Here is a 23,150-nt window from a genome sequence, read left to right as displayed (position 1 = left end):
TAATATACTGGTGATTAATAAATAAATGTTAAGACATCTGTTAATTATAACATCAACGACAGTATTTCAGGGGGAAATGGAATTTGCCCTGTAAACATTAGAGAGTTTGTTAAATCATAGGCAGACACATTAAAAATATATAAACTTAACCTGTTGGCATTGAAATTAGGTCTTGTTTTACTGTTTAATAGTAGTAATTTCAAGGTCTCTAAAAAATAATGAAATTACCCTTTCATGACTGTTCTTCCTCTATTTTCTTAAATGGTGATAGTTGTTTTGGGCTCATTTTTCATTCTACATTTTCCTTATGGGGCCCTCCCAGTAAAAAAATTTAGCTACTAATATAGGCTGAGGATCTGTATATCTATTGCTTCATTTCTTTTTTTTTTTTTTTTTTTATTTTCCTCTTAAAGTATTACAAAGGGTATTACATAAGTATCCTTCCCCCCCCCCCCCCCCCGCCCTTGACAAACCACTACCCTCCCTTACCCCCCAGTGTCTTATGTCCATTAGTTATGCTTATATGCATGCATACAAGTCCTTCGGTTGATCTCTTACTCCCCTCCCTCCTGCCCCCCAACTCTCTCTGGCCTTCCCACTGCAGTTTGACAATCAGTTTGAGGCAGCTCTGCCTCTGTATCTATTATTGTTCAAAAGTTTGTAATGGTCTTTATTATCCATGAATGAGTGAGATCATGTGGTATTTTTCCTTCATTGACTGGCTTGTTTCACTTAGCATAATGCTCTCCAGTTCCATCCATGATGTTGCAAATGGTAGGAGTTCCTTCTTTTTAACAGCAGCATAGTATTCCATCGTGTAGATGTACCACAGTTTTCTAATCCATTCATCTACTGATGGGCACTTAGGCTGTTTCCAGATCTTAGCTATGGTGAATTGTGCTGCTATGAACATCTGGGTGCATATATCCTTTCTGATTGGTGTTTCTGGTTTCTTGGGATATATTCCTAGTAGTGGGATCACAGGGTCAAATGGGAGTTCCATTTCCAATTTTTTGAGGAACCTCCATACTGCCTTCCATAGTGGCTGCACCAGTCTGCATTCCCACCAGCAGTGCACAAGTGTTCCTTTTTCTCCACATCCTCTCCAGCACTTGTCGTTTGTTGATTTGTTGATGATGGCCATTCTGACAGGTGTGAGATGGTACCTCATTGTTGTTTTGATTTGCATCTCTCGGATGATTAGTGACTTTGAGCATGTTTTCATATGTCTCTTGGCTTTCTGAATGTCCTCTTTTGAAAGGTGTCTATTTAGATCCTTTGCCCATTTTTTGATTGGATTGTTTATCTTCTTTTTGTTAAGTTGTATGAGTTCCCTATAAATTTTGGAGATTAAGCCCTTATCAGATATGACGTTGGCAAATATGTTTTCCCACGAGGTGGGTTTTCTTGTTGTTTTGTTGATGGTTTCTTTTGCTGTGCAGAAGCTTTTTATTTTGATGTAGTCCCATTTGTTCAGTTTCTCTTTAGTTTCAACTGCCCTAGGAGCTGTATCAGTGAAGAAATTGTTTTGGCATATGTCTGAGATTTTGTTGCCTTTGTATTCTTCTAGAATTTTTATGGTTTCCTGTCGTACATTTAAGTCCTTTATCCATTTTGAGTTTATTCTTGTGTATGGTGTAAGTTGGTGGTCTAGTTTCATTTTCTTGCATATGTCTGTCCAATTTTCCCAACACCATTTATTGAAGAGACTATCTTGGCTCCATTGTATGTTCATGCCTCCTTTGTCAAAAATTAATTGAGCATATTGGTTCGGGCTAATTTCTGGACTCTCTATTCTATTCCACTGATCTATATGTCTGTTCTTGTGCCAGTACCAGGCAGTTTTGAGAACAGTGGCTTTGTAATACAGCTTGATATCTGGCATTGAGATCCCACCTACTTTGTTCTTTCTCAGGATCGTTGCAGCTATTCGGGGTCTTTTTTTATTCCAGATGAATTTTTGGAGAGTTCGTTCTAGATCTTTGAAGAAGGCCATTGGTATTTTAATGGGAAGTGCGTTGAATGTATAGATTGCTTTGGGTAGTATGGACATTTTAATGATGTTGATTCTACCAATCCAAGAACATGGTATGTTCTTCCATCTGTTTATGTCTTCCTCTATCTCTTTTTTCAACGTCCTGTAATTTTCTGAGTAGAGGTCTTTAACCACTTTAGTTAAGTTTATTCCTAGGTATCTTAATTTTTTTGGTGCGATGGTAAATGGGATTGTTTTTCTGATCTCCCTTTCTGAAAGTTCACTGTTGGTGTATAGAAATGCCTCAGATTTCTTGGGGTTAATTTTGTATCCTGCTACATTGCCAAATTCATGTATTAAGTCTAGTAGCTTTTTGATGGAGTCTCTAGGGTTTTGTATGTATAATATCATGTCATCTGCAAATAAGGACAGTTTTACTTCCTCTTTTCCAATTTGGATGCCTTTTATTCCTTCTTCTTGCCTAATTGCAATGGCTAATACTTCCAGTACTATGTTGAACAGGAGTGGTGAGAGTGGGCATCCCTGTCTTGTTCCTGTTCTTAGGGGAAATGGTGTTAGTTTTTGTCCATTGAGTATGATGTTGGCTGTGGGCCTGTCATATATGGCTTTTATTATGTTGAGGTATGATCCTTCTATTCCCACCTTTCTGAGAGTTTTTATCAAAAATGGGTGTTGGATTTTGTCGAATGCTTTTTCTGCATCAATTGATATGACCATGTGGTTTTTTTCTTTCAATTTGTTTATGTGATGTATCACATTTATTGATTTACGGATGTTGTACCATCCTTGCATCTCTGGGATGAATCCTACTTGGTCATGGTGTATGATCCTTCTGATGTACTGCTGGATCCGATTTGCTAAGATTTTGTTGAGGATTTTGGCATCTATGTTCATGAGGGATATTGGCCTGTAATTCTCTTTCATTGTGATGTCTTTACCTGGTTTTGGTATTAGGGTGATGCTGGCTTCATAGAATGAGCTTGGAAGCGTTCCTTCCTCTTGAATTTTTTGTAGTAGTCTGAGGAGGGTAGGTTTTAGTTCTTCCTTGAATGTTTGGTAGAACTCCCCTGTGAAGCCGTCTGGCCCTGGGCTTTTGTTTGCTGGAAGCTTTCTGATGACTGCTTCAATTTCTTCCATAGTTATTGGCCTATTGAGGTTTTTAGATTCTTCCTGATTGAGTTTTGGAATGTTGTATTTTTCTAGGAATTTGTCCATTTCCTCCAGGTTGTCCAGTTTGTTGGAGTAGAGTTGCTCGTAGTATTGTTTAACAATCATTTGTATTTCTGTGGGGTCTGTTGTTATTTCGCCTCTATCATTTCTGATTTGGTTTATTTGGGACCTCTCTCTTTGCTTCTTGGTGAGCCTGGCTAGGGGTTTGTCAATCTTGTTTATCCTTTCAAAGAACCAGCTCTTGGTTTCATTGATTTTCTGTATTGTTTTTTTGGTCTCTATTTCATTGATTTCTGCTCTAATCTTTATTATCTCCTTCCTTCTGCTCACTCTGGGGTTTTCTTGTTGCTCTCTTTCTAATTCTTTGAGTTGTAGAGTTAGATGATTGACTACCATTTTTTCTTGTTTTTTGAGATAGGCCTGTAGAGCTATAAACTTCCCTCTCAGGACTGCTTTCATTGTGTCGCAGAGGTTTTGGATTGTTGTGTTTTCATTGTCATTAGTGTCCAGGATGTTTTTAATTTCTTCTTTGATGTCATCGGTAACCCAATCAATATTTAATAACATGCTATTCAGCTTCCAAGTGTTTGAGTATTTTGGGTTGTTTTTATTGTAGTTTATTTCTAACATTATGCCATCGTGGTCTGTGAAGAAGCTTTTTATGATTTCAATCTTCTTGAATTTGTGGAGACTTTGCTTGTGACCCAATATGTGGTCTATTTTTGAATATGTCCCATGAGCACCTGAGAGGAATGTATATTCCGCAGCTGTGGGGTGAAGTGTTCTGAAGATGTCAATTAAGTCCATCTGATCTAGTGAGTCATTTAGGATTGCTGTTTCTTTGCTGAGTTTTTGTCTAGCGGATTTATCCAGTGATGTCAGTGGTGTATTAAAGTCCCCTACTATGATTGTATTGTTGTCGATCTCTCCCCTGATTTCTTCCAGAAGTTTTCTTATGTATGTGGGTGCTCCTGCATTGGGTGCATATATGTTTACCAGGGTTATATCTTCTTGTTGTATTGATCCCTTTAGTATTATGAAGTGGCCTTCCTTATCTCTGGTTATGGCCTTCACTTTGAGATGTACTTTGTCAGATATAAGTATTGCTACCCCAGCTTTCTTTTCCTTTCCATTTGCGTGAAAGATATTTTTCCATCCCTTCACTTTCAGTCTGTGTGAGTCCCTTCTAATGAGGTGGGTCTCTTGTAGACAGCAGATGTATGGGTCATGTTTTTTTATCCATTCAGCCACTCGATGTCTTTTGGTTGGAGCATTTAGTCCATTTACATTTAAAGTTATTATTGAAAGGTATTTGTTTGTAGCCATTTCTTTTTGTGTGTGTGTGTGTGGCTGTTTTCTTTCTGAGCTTGATATTTCTTCTTTTTACACCAGTCCCTTTAGCATTTCTTGCATGGCTGGCTTGGTGGTGATAAACTCCCTTAGCCCTTTTTTGTCTGTGAAGCTTCTTATTTCCCCTTCAATTTTGAATGATAGCCTTGCTGGATAGAGTATTCTTGGATTCAGTCCTTTGCTTTGCATCACTTTGTAGATTTCCGTCCATTCTTTTCTGGCCTGATGTGTTTCTGTTGAGAAATCATTTGATAATCTAATGGGAGATCCCTTGTATGTTACTTTCCGTCTCTCTCTTGCAGCCTGTAAGATTCTCTCTTTATCCTGAACATTTGCCATGGTAATTATGATGTGTCTTGGTGTGGGTCTTTTCGGGTTCACCTTGTTTGGGACTCTCTGGGCTTGTGTGACTTTTTTCTTCCCCACCTCAGGGAAGTTTTCTGATATTATTTCTTCGAATAGGTTTTCTAATCCATGTTCATCTTTCTGTTGTTCTGGCACCCCTATTATTCGTATGTTGTTTCGTTTCATGTTGTCCCAAAGCTCCCTTAGGCTCTCCTCCTGTCTTTTAATTTTTTTCTCCATTTGCCGTACAGTTTGAGTGTGTTTTGCTTCCTTGTCTTCTAATTCACTAATTCGGTCCTCCGCTTCTCCCAGTCTACTGTTGATACTTTCAATGGAGTTTTTTATTGAAGCTATGTCACTCTTCATTTCTTCTTGGGACTTACTTAAGTTGTTGATTTTTTCATCTGTTTCTTCTAGCTTCTTGCATAAGTAGTTGAGTTTTTCATCTGTTTCTTCTTGCTTCTTGAACATGTGGTGCATGTACTCTAGGAACCTTATTCTGAATTCTTTTTCCGTCATGTTGCATATCTCTGTCTCACTTAGCTGCTTTTCTGGCGAGTCCTCCTTTTCTTTCCTTTGGGGGTTTCTTTGCCTACCCATGTTTGATCTCGCTGACATATGTAGATGTTGAGGTGTTCAGTGGCTGCTCCCTGGGTGGCAGGGGCTCCTTGGGTTGTGGTTGCTGCTCAGACGGTTGCGGTAGCAGCTGCTTTCCAGTTGGCAGCAGCTCCTCTGGTGGGTGTTGTTCACAGCTGTGTTGGCTCTTCTGGCTGGTGGGGGGAGGCTTCACGTACAGTTGCTGTTCCACAGACAGAGGGTGTGGTGATCAGGAGGCTGTGGTGATCAGGAGGCTGCGGTGATCAGGGGGCTGCTGTTGCTTGGATCTGCTGCGTTGATTTAAAGGCACAAAATACAACAGAGCAAGGCACAACGTACCAGGCACTGAACACAAGTATATTCACAATATTAATAACTCCAAATAAAGGTGACCACCCGAATTAAGAGAATTAGGGGATAAAGGAGAAAGAAGAGAAGAAGATAAAAGAGAGAACAGAAAAGAAAAATAAGAAAAAAACAAACAAAAAAGGAGTGCAAAAATAGAATTGGGAAAAAAGAGGGGGGAAAAAAAGAGAGCGAAAAAAGAGAATGAAGTAGAAGTGGGGAAGAGACTCCCCGTATGAGGAGCAAACTCCAATAGAACTGCCACTAATCTCAACAAATTCCAGCAACAGATCCCTGGAGATGAATGCAAACTACAAACCACCAATAATATCCAGAGGGGTAAGGGAAAACAGAAGCACAAAAATAACTGGGGTGGGGTGGGGGAGGGAAGGGAAAAACCAGCAGAAAAAAAAAAGAAAAAGAAAAAGAAAAAGAAAAACAACCTCACAACCAGTCCTAAAAAAGAAGAAAAAACACAAAACAAAACAAACAAACAAATTAAAAAAAAAAAAAAAAAAAAAAAAAAAAAGCCCAATATATTCGACAATCAAGAAAACATAGAAAGATAAGAGAGAAAAAAAATGGTTGGAAAGTGAAGAAGGATAAAGAATAGGTGTATAAGGATTTAGAGCAGTAGATTGGAAGTAGGATATATAAGTAGGGTGGAATTAGACAGGGGGTAAAAAGAGGGAATTGGGAAAGTCTGGACCAAAGTCTTACCCTTAAATAGGGTAAGAGAAACAGGACACCAAAAGGGGAAAAGTAAGGAAGAGGGTTTTAGCAAAGAGGTGGAATTGAGATAGGGAAAATTAATGCTAAAGGAACGATGAAAATAGAATGGAGAACACTAATCCCAAAAGAAAATAAAGAGAAAATAAAATGGCACTTCAAAAAATGGCAAAATGGTAGGAGCAACAATACTGGTCAAAAACAAAAATGTGGTAATTGAAAGGGTAAAGTCAGGTGATGGAAAAAGAAAAAAAAGAGAAAAAAAAAATTGGTTTCTTAGTAAAAAGGTGAAAAAATTAAAAAGAAAAAGAAAAAGAAAAAATTTGCAGTAGTGATGGTCCTTCGGCTCTTCCACTCTTCAGCCTGGTTCGCCTTAGTCCTGCCAGGTATTTAGGAGAGTGTTGAATCTGCCTGCATTACACTGTTCCTCCGTGTTGCAAATCACAGTCCCGATTTTAAAGCAGGCCGTATTTGTGATCCAGTCTGCCTTAATTTGTATTCCCCTAAGAGTCAGTTTGTGGCTCAACCTCTGGGTGGCAGTGTTTTTGGGTTGGCCTCTGAGGCTATACAGCTTCTCTATCCTTTTTTAATCCTTACCCTGCTCTGTGTTGTTGGTGGGACTCTATTGCTTCATTTCTTTCCTGAGCTTCACATTCATAAAACTTAAATGCCTGCATCATCTAATTCCACCAGGACATTTCACAGTTACCTAAAATTTGAACTGTCCAAAACACAACTTATTTGCCTTTTTGCGTTTAAACTGCTTGTTCTACTGTATTACTTGGTGATAACAGTTTGAAATCTAAGAGAAAGCCTAAGTTCTCCTTTCCTCAATATTCAACAATCAGATCTTAAAAGCCTCCATTTTTTGAATTTTGCAAACTCCCCTTTGTCTCTACAATCACTGTGTTCATTTATTAAGGCCCAATTACTAAATGCTTTCCTACTATGCCCATTTTTATTTTTTTCTGATATTTACTTTCCAATTAGTTCCAATTAGTTTTCTGATACTTACTTTCCAACACTATTTCCCATCTTCTGTTCCTAACTTGATAGTTATGCATTATTTTCTTTGTTATTCTACTTGTCACTTTAGTAACTTTAAAAATACTAACCTCTTAGTAATTTTCAAGCCTCTGCACTGCTTTACTAAGTTGAAGTAGTTCTCTTGTTATAATCACCTCTTTCTTCATATACTTCTCAACTTCTGTCAGATATACCTTTACTTTTATGCTTATCCAGGTTAACATTTACACTTTGTTCCACAGCCACATTTGAAACTTCCATGTTCTGTGTACTTGTTAATTCTAAGAGTTGAAAGCTAAGACGTGCTGTTTACATTCCAGGTGGCTTATACACAGCCAGATTTGGGAACTACTGCCCCACAGAATTAGAATAAAGTATCTAGTGTGCTACCAAAGCTTGTTAAGATTATAGGGGCCTGCTTATTTGCCATGTCTCAGCCTATCTTTTGGCAGTTTCTACCCCAACTTTGTGATTCAGCAACACTGAACTACTTATAATTTGCTGAATGCTATTTCTCACCTCAGACTTTGCTCATGGTGTTATTTCTGCCTGGAACACCTTTCATCCCTTTTTACTTTATTAATCCTTATTCATCTCTCAAAATCCAGCTCAGGTGTGACTTCCTGCTTCTTCCGAGATGGATTAGGTATTTCATTTTGTTGTACATTTCTATTAGGGTAATTAGCACATTAAATCAGTTTATATTTATCTCTATAACTAGACTACATGCCTTGAGGACAAAAACTGTGTCTTGTTTACCACTGTCTTCCAAGTACCTTAGTACAATGCCTGTTCAATAAATGGCAATTCAGTTACCTAAGAATATGCAAGAAGCGGAGCAGGATTGTACATATAGAACATATTTAACATATTTACTTTATTATGTTACTTAATTACCTAAGACAGAAAAATACAGGAGTATGTTATTAGTCAGAAAGTAAACTTAGTTACAAAAAGAATATTAGAATGTGTGATAATAGTTTACAGTAAACTTACCTCCACATTCTTCTATAAGATTGGCTATGGTTTCTGCCTCATCTTCAGCCATTTTTAATATATTACTTAGTCCATCGAGTACTACCTGCACAACTTGTGCATCTTTTACAGTCAGCAAGTTGCAAAAAGGTGGTATAACATTTTGTTGAATTAGGCAGGCCACCTGAAGAATAAAGACACCATGATATATTGAGCATAATGAACTTTGTTTGTGTACTTTATTATCTCAAGTAAAATATTGAGTATGACCTCATCTCTCACATGTTAAGTTAGACTACATTAATCAAACTTCCTTTTCTTTTTTACATAGTAAGTTTATTGTTCTTAAACTTAGAAAATAAATTAAGTGAAAGTGAATGAATCACTCAACTTCATATGAAACATTTCTTTGCCATAAGGAACACTTTTTTCAAAGATCCTTTCCCTTTAAGATTAAGAAATTAAAATATTAGTTAAGAGGCTGAATGTTTTTTTAAGAACTACAACTGTTCAATGTGAGAGCATCCATTGGCTCGTTGCTGTTGCATTTAGCATTCTCATATCCGTGGCCACCTTCTATTCACTATTCTATTGGTTTTGTAATATTTTCATAATACTTTTCTATCATCTCTATCTAGTTATTATATACATGCATTTTTAAATTAAAAAAAAATTTCTTTATTGATTTCAGAGAGGAAGAGAGAGGGAGAGAGCTAGCCTCTTGCATGCCCCCTACTGGGTACAAGCCCACAAACTGGGCATGTGCCCTGACCAGGGATAGAACTGTGATGTCCTGATTAATAGGTCGAAGTTCAACCACTGAGCCACACTGGCTAGGCTACATGAATTTTTATATTCTGCTCTGTATTCCTATTTAAGTGGATTCATAGCTAATTTGTGGTAATTATCAATTTATTGCTTATCAGCTCCAAATTCACCCTTTTAAAATTATCTATGAAACATATCTGGGACCTTTAAAACCCATTTTCTTTTGCCACTTGGCACAATGTTAAGCTGTGACACCTGCACAATCACAGTGCATGTCTTTCTAAATTTTATGCCCTAGGGACCTCACATTCCTCACTCTAGTTCCTACTCCCAGCCTTTTTTGGTTGAGTATTTATTTATTTATTTATTTTATTTTTAAAATGTATTTTATTGATTTTTACAGAGAGGAAGGGAGAGGGATAGAGGATTAGAAACATCGAAGAGAGAGAAACATTGATCAGCTGCTTCCTGCACACCCCCTACTGGGGATGTGTCTGCAACCAAGGTACATGCCCTTGACCGGAATCAAACCTGGGACCCTTCAGTCCGCAGGCTGACGCTCTATCCACTGAGCCAAACCGGTTAGGGCTGGTTGAGTATTTAGATGCTGTAAATTTTTGTTGTTCATTTGTTAGAATCTGTGAGGCAGTTTCATTCTGCCCAATTCACCTAAAAAGTCATCTGTCTTAATACTGTTAAAGAGCCAAAAAAACTCCACAACAAACAAAAAACACCAACCCCGACTATAAGTGCTTCTATCTTACGGTAAATTAGAAAATTCTTGTAGGCCAAAAAGTTGGAAAGAGAACCCTTCTCATCTACGAATTACTAGAGGCCCAGTGCACAAAAATTTGTGCACTCGGGGGGCGGGGAGAGGGGAGTCCCCCAGCCCAGCCTGTGCCCTCTCAGTCTGGAACCCCTCGGGAGATAACGACCTGCTGGCTTAGGCCTGCTCCCGGGTGGCACAGGGCAGGGCGGATCGGGAGGTTGCAATGCCACCCTCAGTCACGCTCAGGGTAGGGCCGATTGGGGGGTTGGGGCACCGCCCCCTGTCACACTGAAGGCAGGGTCGATGGGGAGGTTGCAGCGCCACCACCCCCCCCACCCCCCGTCACACACAGAGTAGGGCCCATCAGGGGGGTTGGGGCTCCATACCCTGTCACGCACAGAGCAGGGCCCATCAGGGGGTTGGGGAGCTCCCCCCTGTCACGCACAGAGCAGGGCCCATCAGGGGGTTGAGGAGCTCCCCCCTGTCACTCACAGAGTATGGCTGATAGGGGAGTTGGGGCACCGCTCCCTGTCACACACAGAGTAGGGCGGATTAGGGGGTTGGGGCGCTGCACCCTGTCACACTCAGGGCAGGGCCAATGGGGAGGTTATGGCTCTACCCTGTCACACACAGAGCAAGGCTCGTGGAGGGGGGTTGGGGCGCCACCCTTTATCACCCACAGAGCAGGGCCGATCAGGGGGTTGGGGCGCCACCACTGTCACACTCGGGGCAGGGCCAATGGAGAGGTTATGGCTCTACCCTGTCACACACAGAGCAGGGCCCGTGTGTGTGTGTGTGGGGGGGGGTTGGGGCACCGCACCCTGTCACACACAGAGCAGGGCCGATCAGGGGGTTGGTGTGCTGCACCCTGTCAAACACAGAGCCGCAGGGCAATCAGGGGATTGGGGAGCTCCCCCATATCAGGCACAGAGCAGGGCCCGTGGGGGGGGGGGAGGGGGCATTGGGGCACCGCACCCTGTCACACACAGAGCAGGGCTGATCAGGGGGTTGGTGCGCTGCACCCTGTCAAACACAGAGCTGCAGGGCAATCAGGGGATTGGGGCATCTTCCCGTCATGAACAGAGCAGGGCGGATAGGGAGGTTGTGGCCCCACCTCTTGTCACACACAGAGCCGCGGGGCGATAAGGGGGTTTGGGCGCTGCCCCCTGTCACGCTGATCCTGGTGCCGGGAGCCTCGCTGCTCCGCTGATCCCGGTGCTGGGAGGCATATTACCCTTTTACTATATAGGATAGAGGCCTGGTGCATGGGTGGGGGCTGGCTGGTTTGCCCTGAAGGGTGTCCTGGATCAGAGTGGGGGTCCCCACTGGGGTGCCTGGCCAGTCTGGGTGAGGGGCTGAGGGCTGTTTTCCGGAAGCGAGTGACTGTAGCTTCCAACCGCTCCTTGTTTCCTTTTTTTTTTTTTAAATATATTTTATTGATATTTTACAGAGAGGAAGGGAGAGAGACAGAGAGCCAGAAACATCGATGAGAGAGAAACACTGATCAGCTGCCTCCCGCACATCCCCCACTGGGGATGTGCCCGCAACCCAGGCACATGCCCCTGACCGGAATCGAACCCGGGACCCCTCAGTCTGCAGGCCGACGCTCCATCCACTCAGCCAAACCGGTCGCTGGCGTTTCCTTTTTTTTTTTTTTTTTATTCTGGGCCAGCTTTAGCTCTGAGGCCTCGCTGCTGAAAACATGGATACAAAGTTTCGGTCCACTGGGTTTCAGTCTGGCTGGTTTCTGGTGTTTTGTTTAGCTTCTTATTTGCAACATAGTACATAGTTGCTTAGAGTTGCAGCTGAGAGGCCGGCAAGTGAGGGGGGGAACGTTGGAGTCTGCAGCAAGCAAGCCTCATGCTCGCTTCAGTGCCTGGCTGCCGGCCGCCATCTTGGCTGACAGTTAATTTGCATATACTCACTGATTAGCCAATGAAAAGGGTAGCGGTCGTAAGCTAATTACCATGTTTCTCTTTTACTAGTGTAGACAACTAAAGGAAGTCAAGGTCACACACACTCGCACAACCCTATTACAGAATGTCTGTTATCTTTCTACTATTTTAAATTATGATTTTTTTTGTTAATCCTCACCCGAGGATATTTTTCCATTGATTTTTAGAGAGAGTGGAAGAGAAAGGGAGAGACAGAAACATCGGTGTGAGAAAAACACACTGATTGGTTGCCTCCTGCACAAGCCCTGACCATGGCCCGGGCCTGGGAGGAGCCTGCAACTGAAGTATATGCCCTTGACCAGAATCGAACGAACCTGGGACCCTTCGGTCCACAGGTCGACGTTCTATCCACTGAGAAATAAATAAGAGCTGAACTTACCTGATCTTTCCTTCCACTAATTGTTAAGTTACTTATGGCCCAAGCAGCTTCTTTCTGAGTGCCAAAATCCCCCTGCAAAAGCAAAGCAAAGCAAAGGAAAGGATACAAACTCCAATACAAAGTAAAATGGAAAAAATGTTTTCTGAAATGAGTCCCCCCCCCCTTTTAATGAATTTATTAGTAACACTAGTTAACTCAATTATACAGGTTTCAGATGCACAATTCCACAACATATCATGTGTACACTGTATTGTTCACTACTTCAAGTCAAGTCTCCGTCCATCATCATTTATCCCACCTATACCTTCCTCTACACATCCCCACCCATCACCACACTGTTATTCGTGTTCATGAGTTTTTTTCTCTTTTTTTGCTCAATCCTTCCACATCCCACCCCAACTGAAATCATTTTTCAACTGCTAAATATTTCACCAGGTTTACTACTAGTCTTTCTAGAGGCACACATAATTGTTACTTATTAAAATACGCCTTTGAACCCAATTTACCATAAATACATGGAGACTTGTTATGACTTGATATGTATTATTGTTCAATAGTATCAGATTAAATAAAGTCAAGGATAAAATAAAATGGTAAAAAAAGAAATCCAGAAAAATGTACAATTTAATCAAAGAAATGTCAAATTAAAAGAAAGTATCCTTTTAAACAAAAAGTTTTAGAAATTATAATGCCCACCATTATTAAGATTATGGTGAAAACATTATATTTCCTTTCAAATATAAATTGAAAAACATACTTAAAAATTATTTCTCATGTGAGTTAGTAATCTCACTTTTAATAATTTACCAAGAAAATAATTTAAAACAAGGTAATATTATGTATCTATCTATATATTGTTTTAGCAGCACATAACAGTTAAAAAGTAAAAGCAACCCTAGCCAGTTTGGTTCAGTGAATAGAGTGTCGGCCTGTGGACTGAAGGGTCTCGGGTTCGATCCCCAGTAGGGGGCATGCAGGAAGCAGCCGATCAATGATTCTCTCTCATCATTGATGTTTCTATCTCTCTCTCCCTCTCCCTTCCTCTCTGAAATCGATAAAAATATATATTAAAAAAAGTAAAAGCAACTCAAATTCTCAACAGGGGAATAATTAATTATAGTAAATCTACTGAATGAAATAATAACCAGTTATTAACCTTTAAGAAGGCTAGCAACCTTGAAGAATGCTTATGATGTATTAACTAAAAATATATATATAAAAGAGGAATGAAAATTAAAACTGCAGTGGGATATCTACTCTTATTTATTAGATTAACTCCAAATATCTGTTAGTAGGAGTGCAAAACATACACGCACACACACACATACACACATACACACATACACACACAATTTACAAACTACTTTTTAAAGTACTATTTAATAGCACAACACTACAAACATCTCAAAAATAAAATAAGTTGAACACATTATGGCACATCCATATATACAGTGGAGTACTATGTAGCTATAACAAAAATAAGAAAAAAGAATAAGAAAGCTCATGTAATGGGAGTGATCTCCAGGATAATATTTCAAAAGAAATATTTTTAAAAAAACAATGCAAGAAAAAAAGGAATGGTAGGAAAATGAGCATGTACATAGGCATTTGCTTATATTTAAAGAAGAAACAATGAAGGTATAAACTGAAAACTAATAAAAACTATTATCTGTAAAGAAAGGGAAAGAATAAGGAGAAATGAACAGAAATGTAAGTTAGCCCTTTTAAATAAAACAAGGTATGTATTTTTTACTTGGAAACCACATAAATGGTTTATATAACCAAAACCAATATTTTTAAAAATGGAATACTCATGTTGTTATGGCAGTGTGGGTTTTATTTTGATAGATTTTATATCTCATATATTCTCAATCTTTTCAGGAAGATTTCCAGAGTAAAAAAGATAAGAATATAAAATCAAAGAAGTGAAAATAAAAACACTATTATCTTAAATAGACAGTAATATCCAATAGCTTCCTTTCATTCATGATTTGTTTTTTATAAATTTTCATGTTCACAACATTACAATATATTTTTCACTTTCTAAAAAATACATTATCACCTCTTTTGCTCACTTGGGCCTAGAAACAAAGACAACCTTGTAGCAAAGATCATCCTTAGTACCTGAACTATGATCCTGAAATACAATTCTCTACAAAAAGGAACCAGGACATCCTGCAGAAATAGTTCTTTCAAGGTCCAGGTCAGAAAAAATACAAGATAAACCTGGGAATCATGTCATACCCAAAAAGAAAGAAGCTCTCAAAAACTATAAAGTGATGTAAAAAAAATAAAACAAAAACCAGACACCAAATTTAAGAGGTTCCTATTGGTCAGGGAACCCGAGTGCCAACAAGAACTATAATGGACAAAAAATATCCACAATCGACACTAATAAAAGAGAAAGATGCAAATTAACCATACCTTTGCGATGCCACCATCCAATGAATATGCAAATTAACCCAACAAAGACGGTGGGTTAATTTGCATATGCAGGCACCCAGCAGCCAGGGGTGGGGCAGGATGCTTGTGTTGTTGCCATGGCAACGACGCAGGTGTTCCACACTGCCCCAGCAGCTACGGGCCTCTGGGCAGCGTGGGAAGGCGGAAAGGCGGCTCCGGGCCTGAGCGAAGGCGGTACCGGCAGCCAGGGGAAGGAAGGCCCATTCTTTTTTTAAAAAAATATATTTTATTGATTGTTTACAGAGAGGAAGGGAGATGGAGAGTTAGAAACATCGATGAGAGAGAACATCGATCAGCTGCCTCCTGCACACCTCCTACTGGGAATGTGCCTGCAACCAAGGTACATGCCCCTGACTGAATAGAACCTGGAACCTTTCAGTCTGCAGGCTGATGCTCTATCCACTGAGCCAAACCAGTTAGGGCAGGAAGGCCCATTCTTGCATGAATCTTCGTGCATTGGGCTTCTAGTCTTATATAATAAAAGCCTAATATGCTAAGTGTCCAGTCTGCAGTTCAACCAATCAAAGCGTAATATGCTAATGATATGCTAAGGCTACTCACCACTTGCTATGACGTGCACTGACCACCAGGGGGCAGACGCTCAATGCAGGAACCGCCCCCTAGTGGGCAGTGTGCTCCCACAGGGGGAGCGCTGCTCAGGCAGAAGCCGAGCTGGGCTCACAGCTGACGAGTGCAGCGGTGGTGGCGAGAGCCTCTCCCACCTCCGTGGCAGCGCTCAGGATGTCTGACTCCTGGCTTAGGCCGGCTCCCTGTCAGTCGGACATCCCCCAAGGGGTCCCGGACTGTGAGAGGGTGCAGGCTGGGCTGAGAGACCCCCCCCCCCCCACGCCCTAGTGCACAAATTTTGTGCACCAGGCCTCTAGTTTCTTAATAATATTAAAAATGCCACCCTAGTCTACTTTTGAGGTTATTAGGAAACCATGTTATTCTAAAAATTGAGCGATAATAAACAAGAATCAAGCATTTATCTGGCCTTGCCTATGTAAAATATGTTATCCTATAAAACAATAGTTGATAAGGAAAAGTTCTTTATTGGAGAATAATGAAAAATACATAAAGAATGACAAAATTAGAAGTATTTTGAATTTCTTAGTAAAATAAGGATCCAGGCAATGATCATCAATAGATGCCATTATGGGAAAGATTGATGTCTAACTTAATAATCAGCTGGCATAGGCTGAGAACACCTGACCTCACTCATCAATCTCACTTGAAGCAGGACAGAATGTGTCTCCTAATGTGAATCATTAGAAAGTACAGAGTAGTGCATAAGGATTCTTGCCTTACAAACTAAGCCTAATCTACCAGGAAATAGCTTCTACTACCAGTTTGTAGAAAACATGGAGAAAAATAAGATAGAAATACTGCCTCTTTATAGACCAGTATTCAGAAAAACCCTCATGCTGTGATTGTGACATTTTAAATGGTCTCTTTCTCAAATGTTAATGTAAACATGAGGTATGATACAAACTTATGATTAAATTGCACACTTATTTGCAGTTAGGTCTTGGGCAATTTATTTGTCTCTACCAGTTTCTTCATCTGTCAGATAGGATAATTCTTAACCTCATATAGCAATGGTATTAAATGAGGTAATATATTTAAAGTGCTTAGCACAATACATTAGGCATGTATAATCAGTAGTAATAATATGAATGTTTAACAAATCCAAGGATAATAGTAATTTTAGTAAAAGAATGACATAGAAAGATCAAGGGTTCCTAAAAAGAAATGTTTCTTGTATATAAAAACAGCTGGGTTTAAAAGTTTTAATATTAATACCACCTTGTGGTAGTATTCATGCCAATTCTATAGGTTCTACTTAAATAAACAGAAAAGCATACATTGACAAAATTTAGTTTTGTAAAAAATTTTTTTAGTTTTTTAAAAAATTGATTTTAGAGGGAAGTGGGAAGAGAGAGAGAGAGAGAGAGAGAGAGAGAGAGGGAGGGAGAAAGAAAGAAAGAAAGAAAGAAAGAAAGAAAGAAAGAAAGAAAAGAAAAGAAAAGAAAAGAAAAGAAGAGAAGGAAGAAAAGAAAAGAAAGCATTGATCAGCTGTCTCCTGCATGCATCCCAACTGGGTATCGAACCTGCAACCTGGGTATGTGCTTCTACCAGGATGGAACCCATGACCCAATCACAGCGACACTCCAATTGAGCCACACAGGCCAGGTCTCACATAATTTGTTAAATTTAAACCCTTTACTCTTACTCAGATACAACAAGATGATTTTCTTACCTTATCCAAAAGGTGTATTATCATTGGCACAAGATTGGCATCAATTACTGCCTGAACCTGCTGCTGATTTCCTGCCGTGATGTTAGAGAGGAACCACACTGCTTCCTGTAGAACAAGACCCCTTCAATATTTCTCATTAAAGAAATAAAATCTGTATCTGAACTAAGAAAAAACATCTTCACTACAATGTCCAAATGATTTTATTATTTAATGAGTTCCATAATAAAAATTATAGGAATCTCAACTCCTCTATCCCTTTTTCATGTTTTCTTTGAACAAAATGCTAATGGTCCTGATCAAAGTCACAATGAACTAAATAACCCTTCTAGAGAATTCTTGAAAGCCATTTCCCAAACATTAAAACCGAAAAGAAGATTGGATGAACAAATACTAAGGAGTCAATGGGCTGTAACACAAATACAAATGCGAAAACTACTGTAAACAGATTCAACATCCCCTTTACATAATGTGCTTTACTCTCTATTCTACTCTGATCAAGAGTCCTAGCCAAAGTAGATAAATCTTAATTATCCATAAATGAGACATGAAAAATGAAATAGTGGGTTGCTTTAATGTACTTATTTGTAATAATTCACTACCCCAAGTCTCTCAAGAGCTAAAGCAGAACCAGATGTTTGATTGCTTTATTGGTCTACCTTAAGGATCTTTTAAAGCTACTCTTTATACCACACTGGTGCCACTTTGGTTGAGATGTTTACAAGTTTTTACAAGTTTTATAGATAATAAGTGAACACTGAAGACACAGGTAACATGAAACAAGGCAAAATATCTACTTAACATCCTATGTAGAACATGACTATAATTTAGCAAACTTAACAGATTTATCAATATACTAAAGAAAACATTTTCTCTTCTTTAAGAAAGTAGTAAACAACTATTAGTATTAGCTAGTGCGCATTAGGCTCTTTTGGATCAGATCACAGGAACACATTTAATGAACCTGTTAAAGATTTTAGGGTGTTAGGCTACTTAGGTGAGCTGTTTTTGGGTCATAATCATCAGCAATGTTGTAATCAACAACCCATATGTTTCTACAACAGCCTCAGATGCACTCCAATATCAGCATCACCAGTCAGTGCCCCCTTTCCATAGCCTCCACGAGCACACACACAGACACACACACGCTTTCTATTAATTATCTATAAAATATTGAACTTACATTACTTAACTTACATATTAAAAATTTCCATTCATACAACATTCAACACCCGATTATCTTTATTTCATCATTTCCAAGAGAGCCAATTTCGCACTGTTTATAATTGGCTTATTTATGGAAAATCACATACTAATTCATGTTAGGAAGAATAAAATATTTTATCTTTTCTTGATGTCTAAATGACAATTGACATTGATATTATAGACATTTCTGAGTCCCTAACTTAACAAATGAAAAAAAACTGCTGATATTTTACATTATTTATTAAATAGTGTTTAAAAATACTTACTTTATTAATTTTCTCTTTGGGATGTGTCAGAAGTGCTGGGAAATGTGACAGAGCATCACAGTTCAAAACTACCTGTGTTTGCTCATCAGTTCCAGTAACAATGTTGCCCACAGCTCGAAGTGCAGCAGTCTGACACATAAAAAGATTTAATGAGATGTTGCTCTATGTGAAATATTCCGTCTTACCAGAGACATATGTCTGGCAGATTATGAAAGATCCATTCATTAATTCAAACTTATGCTTTATGAAAAGACTATGTCAGACATTGACTAGGGAACAGAAGAGTGAATAGGATACAAACCCCCCTTATGAAGCTTACATTATTGTAGAAATCAGTCAATAAACCAATAAGGATAATTTTAGCAGTAATTTGGGCCATAAAGAAAATAAGGTAATATTTTAGATTTTAGGTTTAGTGTTTCAATAGGTTAACAAAAACAAGTGCCTTTTCTGAAGGAAAGCAGGAATCTGCTTAATATATAGGATTTCCATATTCATACGAATTTGAATTGTCAATTATTTTCTCTAGTTGTATCAGGTCATTTTCTGTTAAAGATTTTTTTGGCTAATTTTTCCATCTACAAACAATCCAGTTTCCTTTTTAAAAAATTGAGATATAATTCACATAACATATAATTCATCTTTTCAAAATGAATAATTAGTTATCCTTAGTATATTCAAAGTTGTGCAACCATAACCAATATGTAATTTGAGAACATTTTCATCTCCCCAAAAAAGGATATCTGGGCCCATTAACAGTAATTCCCATTGCCCTTATCACCAGGTTACTGGCAATCACACTGTGCTTATTCCTATGGATTTGCCTATTCTGGACATTTCATTGGAATAAAATAGATGATGGCCTTTCACATTTGGCTTCTTTTACTTAACATAATGCTTTTAAGGTGCATTCATGTTGTGGCATGTATGACTATTTCATTCTTTTTTGTGGCCAAATAATATTGTACTGCATGGAAAGACTTAGTTTTATTTAACCATTCATTAGTTGATGAACATTTGGATTATTTCCACATTTTGGCTATTATGAATAATACTGCCATGAACATTCGTGTACAAGTTTTTGTGTGAAAATGTTTTTTCTGTTCTCTTGAGTATATACCTGAGAGTGAAACTGGTGGGTCCTGTAATAATTCTATGTCTAACTTTTTGAGATACTGTCAAACTAATTTCCAAAGAAGTTGTGTCATTTTACAATCCCACCAGCAGTATATTAGGATTCCACTTTCTCCTTGGCCAACACCTGTTACTGTCTTTGATTGTAGCCATTGTGGTGGGTATAAGTATTTCCTTGTGGCTTTGATTTGCATTTCCTTAATGACTAATGATGCTGAAAATCTCATATGCTCATTGACCAACTACATGTCTTCTTGGGAAAACTATATTTAAATCTTTTGTCCATTTTTAAATTGGGTTACTTATCTTTTTATTGTTAAGTTGAATAAATTGTTTATATATTTTGTATACAAATCCCTTTTCAGATATTTAACTGCAAAACTCTCTTCTATTCTGTAGGATGTCTTTTCACTTTCTTGATGGTGTCCTAAGAAGTACAAGTTTTAAATTCTGGTAAAGTCCAATTTATTTAATTTTCCCCCCTGGTTGCTTGTGGTGTCAAATCTAAGAAGCTACTGACTAATCCAAGGTCATAAAGATTTATGCCTGTTTTTTCTTCTAAGAAGTTTATACTTCTAGCTCTTACACTTAGGTGTTTGATCCATTTTAAGCTATTCTTTAAATATGGTATGAAATAGGGGTTCAACTTCATTCTTTTACATGTGGATATCCAGTAGTTTCACCATCCTTTATTGAATAAATTTTATTTGCTCATTGAATTTTCTTGGCACCCTTGTTGAAAATCAATTATCATAAATGTATGGGCTTATTTTTGGACTCCTGATTAGATTTCATTGTCCATTCTTGAATGTCATGCTTAAAGCAATTAGTGGTAAGAAAAACTTATGCTTTTATTAACAACAAACTCACCTGAACTTTCACTTCTTGGTGGCTGAGCAGAGGAACCAAATGAGGGACTATTCCAGAGTCTATTACCATCTGTATCTGCTCATTGCCAGCATCAGTAAGGTAAGAGAGGGCCCAGACCGTATCTACCAGTATCTAATGAATAAAATGAAAGTTTAAATTGCCTTTAAGTAAGTATCTTCTCATTTTAATAATTTAACCATACAGACTAATTTACAATTGTTCTAGTACTGTCTGTCTTTTTCTCTCACCTCAACTCATTGGAATCTTTTTATTATACTAAATATTAGCATTTATGAATGTTTGTATCAAGCATGTACATCTTTAAGCCATATTCATAATGTTTAGATTAATTATAATCTCTATCATAATTTAGTATCTAACCTTAATTCATTAAGATAAAAACACACTATACAGCACATGAAACAGGAGAAAAAGAAATTCTCTTTCCCAAATGCTCAGACTGAGGGATAAATACAAGGACACTGTGGTAAATGTTTTAAAAAAACACACATTCTAGGTTAAAAAAAAAAAAAACAACAACAAAAAGCATAATTTACACAAGCTATCAAAACTACTTAACTTTGCTTTCAAAGCCTTTCTAAATAATGGACTCTGTCAAAAGACAAGCCAGAGAAGTTAGAAACCTTTTGAATTCTAAACCAATGTTGTTTACACCATCCAAGAAGCTCCCAGAAGGAGGAAACATCATTTTGCTATTGCTCCTTTCAGGAATTTAAGAAAGTTCTATGGATATTTTTAATGTAAAAAGAAGATACCAAATGAGAAAATTCATACACATAAAGTATTAAAATATGTGAAACAATGAAACTTTAACTTACAAATGTAACTTTTTTTTTCCTGGAGTACCAACATATGCCAAAATTTGTTTATTTTTGTTTTGTTAATCCTCAGCTGAGAATATTTTCCCCCCAGTTGATTTTTAAAAATATTTTATTGATTTTTTACAGAGAGGAAGGGAGAGGGATAGAGAGTTAGAAACATCAATGAGAGAGAAACATAGATCAGCTGCCTCCTGCACACCCGCTACTGGGGATGTGCCCGCAACCAAGGTACATGCCCTTGACCGGAATCGAACCTGGGACCTTTCAGTCTGCAGGCTGACGCTCTATCCACTGAGCCAAACTGGTTAGGGCATACCTGTGTTTTTAAAGAACCACACAAGTTCCTGACTATTACTATGCATTTAATCCACATGATTTCCTTGACCCATTACATATATTGCTAGCTTTTCTAACATACTGAAGGCTACACTGGCTTTATAAGCAGTCAGGACAGTTTTCCATCATTCACACTTTGTGTTGCTTTTTCCTTTGCCATCTGTGTTAATAAGAATGATTATTTGTTATGTTTAAAATCTAGTCTGCACTGATTTTTTTCCTTATTGTCTGGATTTCAAGTTATCTCTATACCAAGTAAAGCCACTATCAAGGTCACTATAAGTGGAGAAACAGAGTAAAAATAAAATTAAAGAGCAAATAATGTCCACGGTTTGGTGTATGTATAGGAATACAAAGTCATGCATAAAGGCACAAACATTTCTCCTTTTAACTTAAAAAGATTGTTTAATGATTTATTAACCAACAACTTATTTAGGTCCTCTTTCAGGTTTTTGTTGCTGTTTTTTTGTTGTTAATCTTCACCCGAGGATATTTTTTCCATTGATTTTTTTAGAGAGAGTGGAAAGGAAGGGGAGAGACAGAGAGAAAGAAACATCGATGTGCAGCCCGGGGATCAAGCTTGCAAGTGAGATACATGCCCTTGATTGGAATTGAACCCGGGTACCTTCAGGCTGCGGGCCAATGCTCTATCCACTGAGCCAAACTGGCTAGGGCTCTTTCTATCTTTCAAAAAAACAAAAACAGCCCTAGCTGGTTTGGCTTAGTGAATAGAGCATTGGCCTAAGGACTGAAGGGTCCCAGGTTCGATTCTGGTCAAGGGCACATACCTGGGTTGCAGGCTTGATCCCCAGTAGGGGGCGTGCAGGAGGCAGCCAATCAATGATTCTTTCTCATCAGTAATGTTTCTATCTCTCCCTTTCCCTTTCTCTCTGAAATCAATAAAAACATACTAAAAAAAAAAAATTGGGTATATGTATTCTCTTATTGGTCAAGCTATCAAAATGAGATTCCATAAAAAGCTCATGAACAAATTGAAGAACTTCCAATGTAACTTCTACAATACTAACATACATGTGTATATACTTTATTGCTTAGACCAAAATAACAATTAGGTTTGATTTTCTTACTGAAATTAAATTTAGTGATGTAAGTAAATACAGAGTACAAAAATGGCAAATTATGTATTTTAGCTCTTGAATGGAAAAATGTGATAGAATACACTGACATGATGTCCATTATAACATTTTCTCCCCATCTCACATGCATACATACACACACATAAAAAAATACATGAAGCGTTTACTCACATTTACGTCTGTGTGATGAATTAAAACACAAAGAGCTGGAAGAATCTGAAGAGAAAAATATACAGATTTTAAAACATACATAGATAAAAACATACACATAATAC

General features: G+C 38.3%; 1 protein-coding gene and 1 non-coding gene across 2 annotated transcripts in view; both read right to left on the bottom strand.

The window, feature by feature from the left end:
- Positions 1 to 23,150, bottom strand: part of KPNA4 (karyopherin subunit alpha 4) — a 57,539-nt gene that overhangs the window by 5,205 nt on the left and 29,184 nt on the right. The window contains exons 10-15 of the mRNA XM_070406894.1: positions 23,047 to 23,091; positions 20,601 to 20,732; positions 18,597 to 18,725; positions 17,128 to 17,232; positions 12,405 to 12,476; positions 8,555 to 8,717 (exon numbers count right to left, since the gene is read on the bottom strand). Of these exons, the coding sequence (XP_070262995.1) occupies positions 8,555 to 8,717; positions 12,405 to 12,476; positions 17,128 to 17,232; positions 18,597 to 18,725; positions 20,601 to 20,732; positions 23,047 to 23,091 (646 nt within the window). The remainder of the gene's footprint in view (positions 1 to 8,554; positions 8,718 to 12,404; positions 12,477 to 17,127; positions 17,233 to 18,596; positions 18,726 to 20,600; positions 20,733 to 23,046; positions 23,092 to 23,150) is intronic.
- Positions 18,056 to 18,383, bottom strand: LOC139004781 (small Cajal body-specific RNA 7). Its single transcript, XR_011470594.1, has one exon. It is a non-coding gene; the product is annotated as a small Cajal body-specific RNA 7 (non-coding RNA).

Source organism: Myotis yumanensis, unplaced genomic scaffold (assembly GCF_028538775.1).
Source record: "Myotis yumanensis isolate MYYU_CA2020_CCGP unplaced genomic scaffold, mMyoYum1.0.hap1 SCAF_2, whole genome shotgun sequence".
NCBI classification, from domain to species: domain Eukaryota; kingdom Metazoa; phylum Chordata; class Mammalia; order Chiroptera; family Vespertilionidae; genus Myotis; species Myotis yumanensis.
Note: the sequence above shows the minus strand (reverse complement) of the source record. Positions and strands in the feature narration are given on the sequence as shown.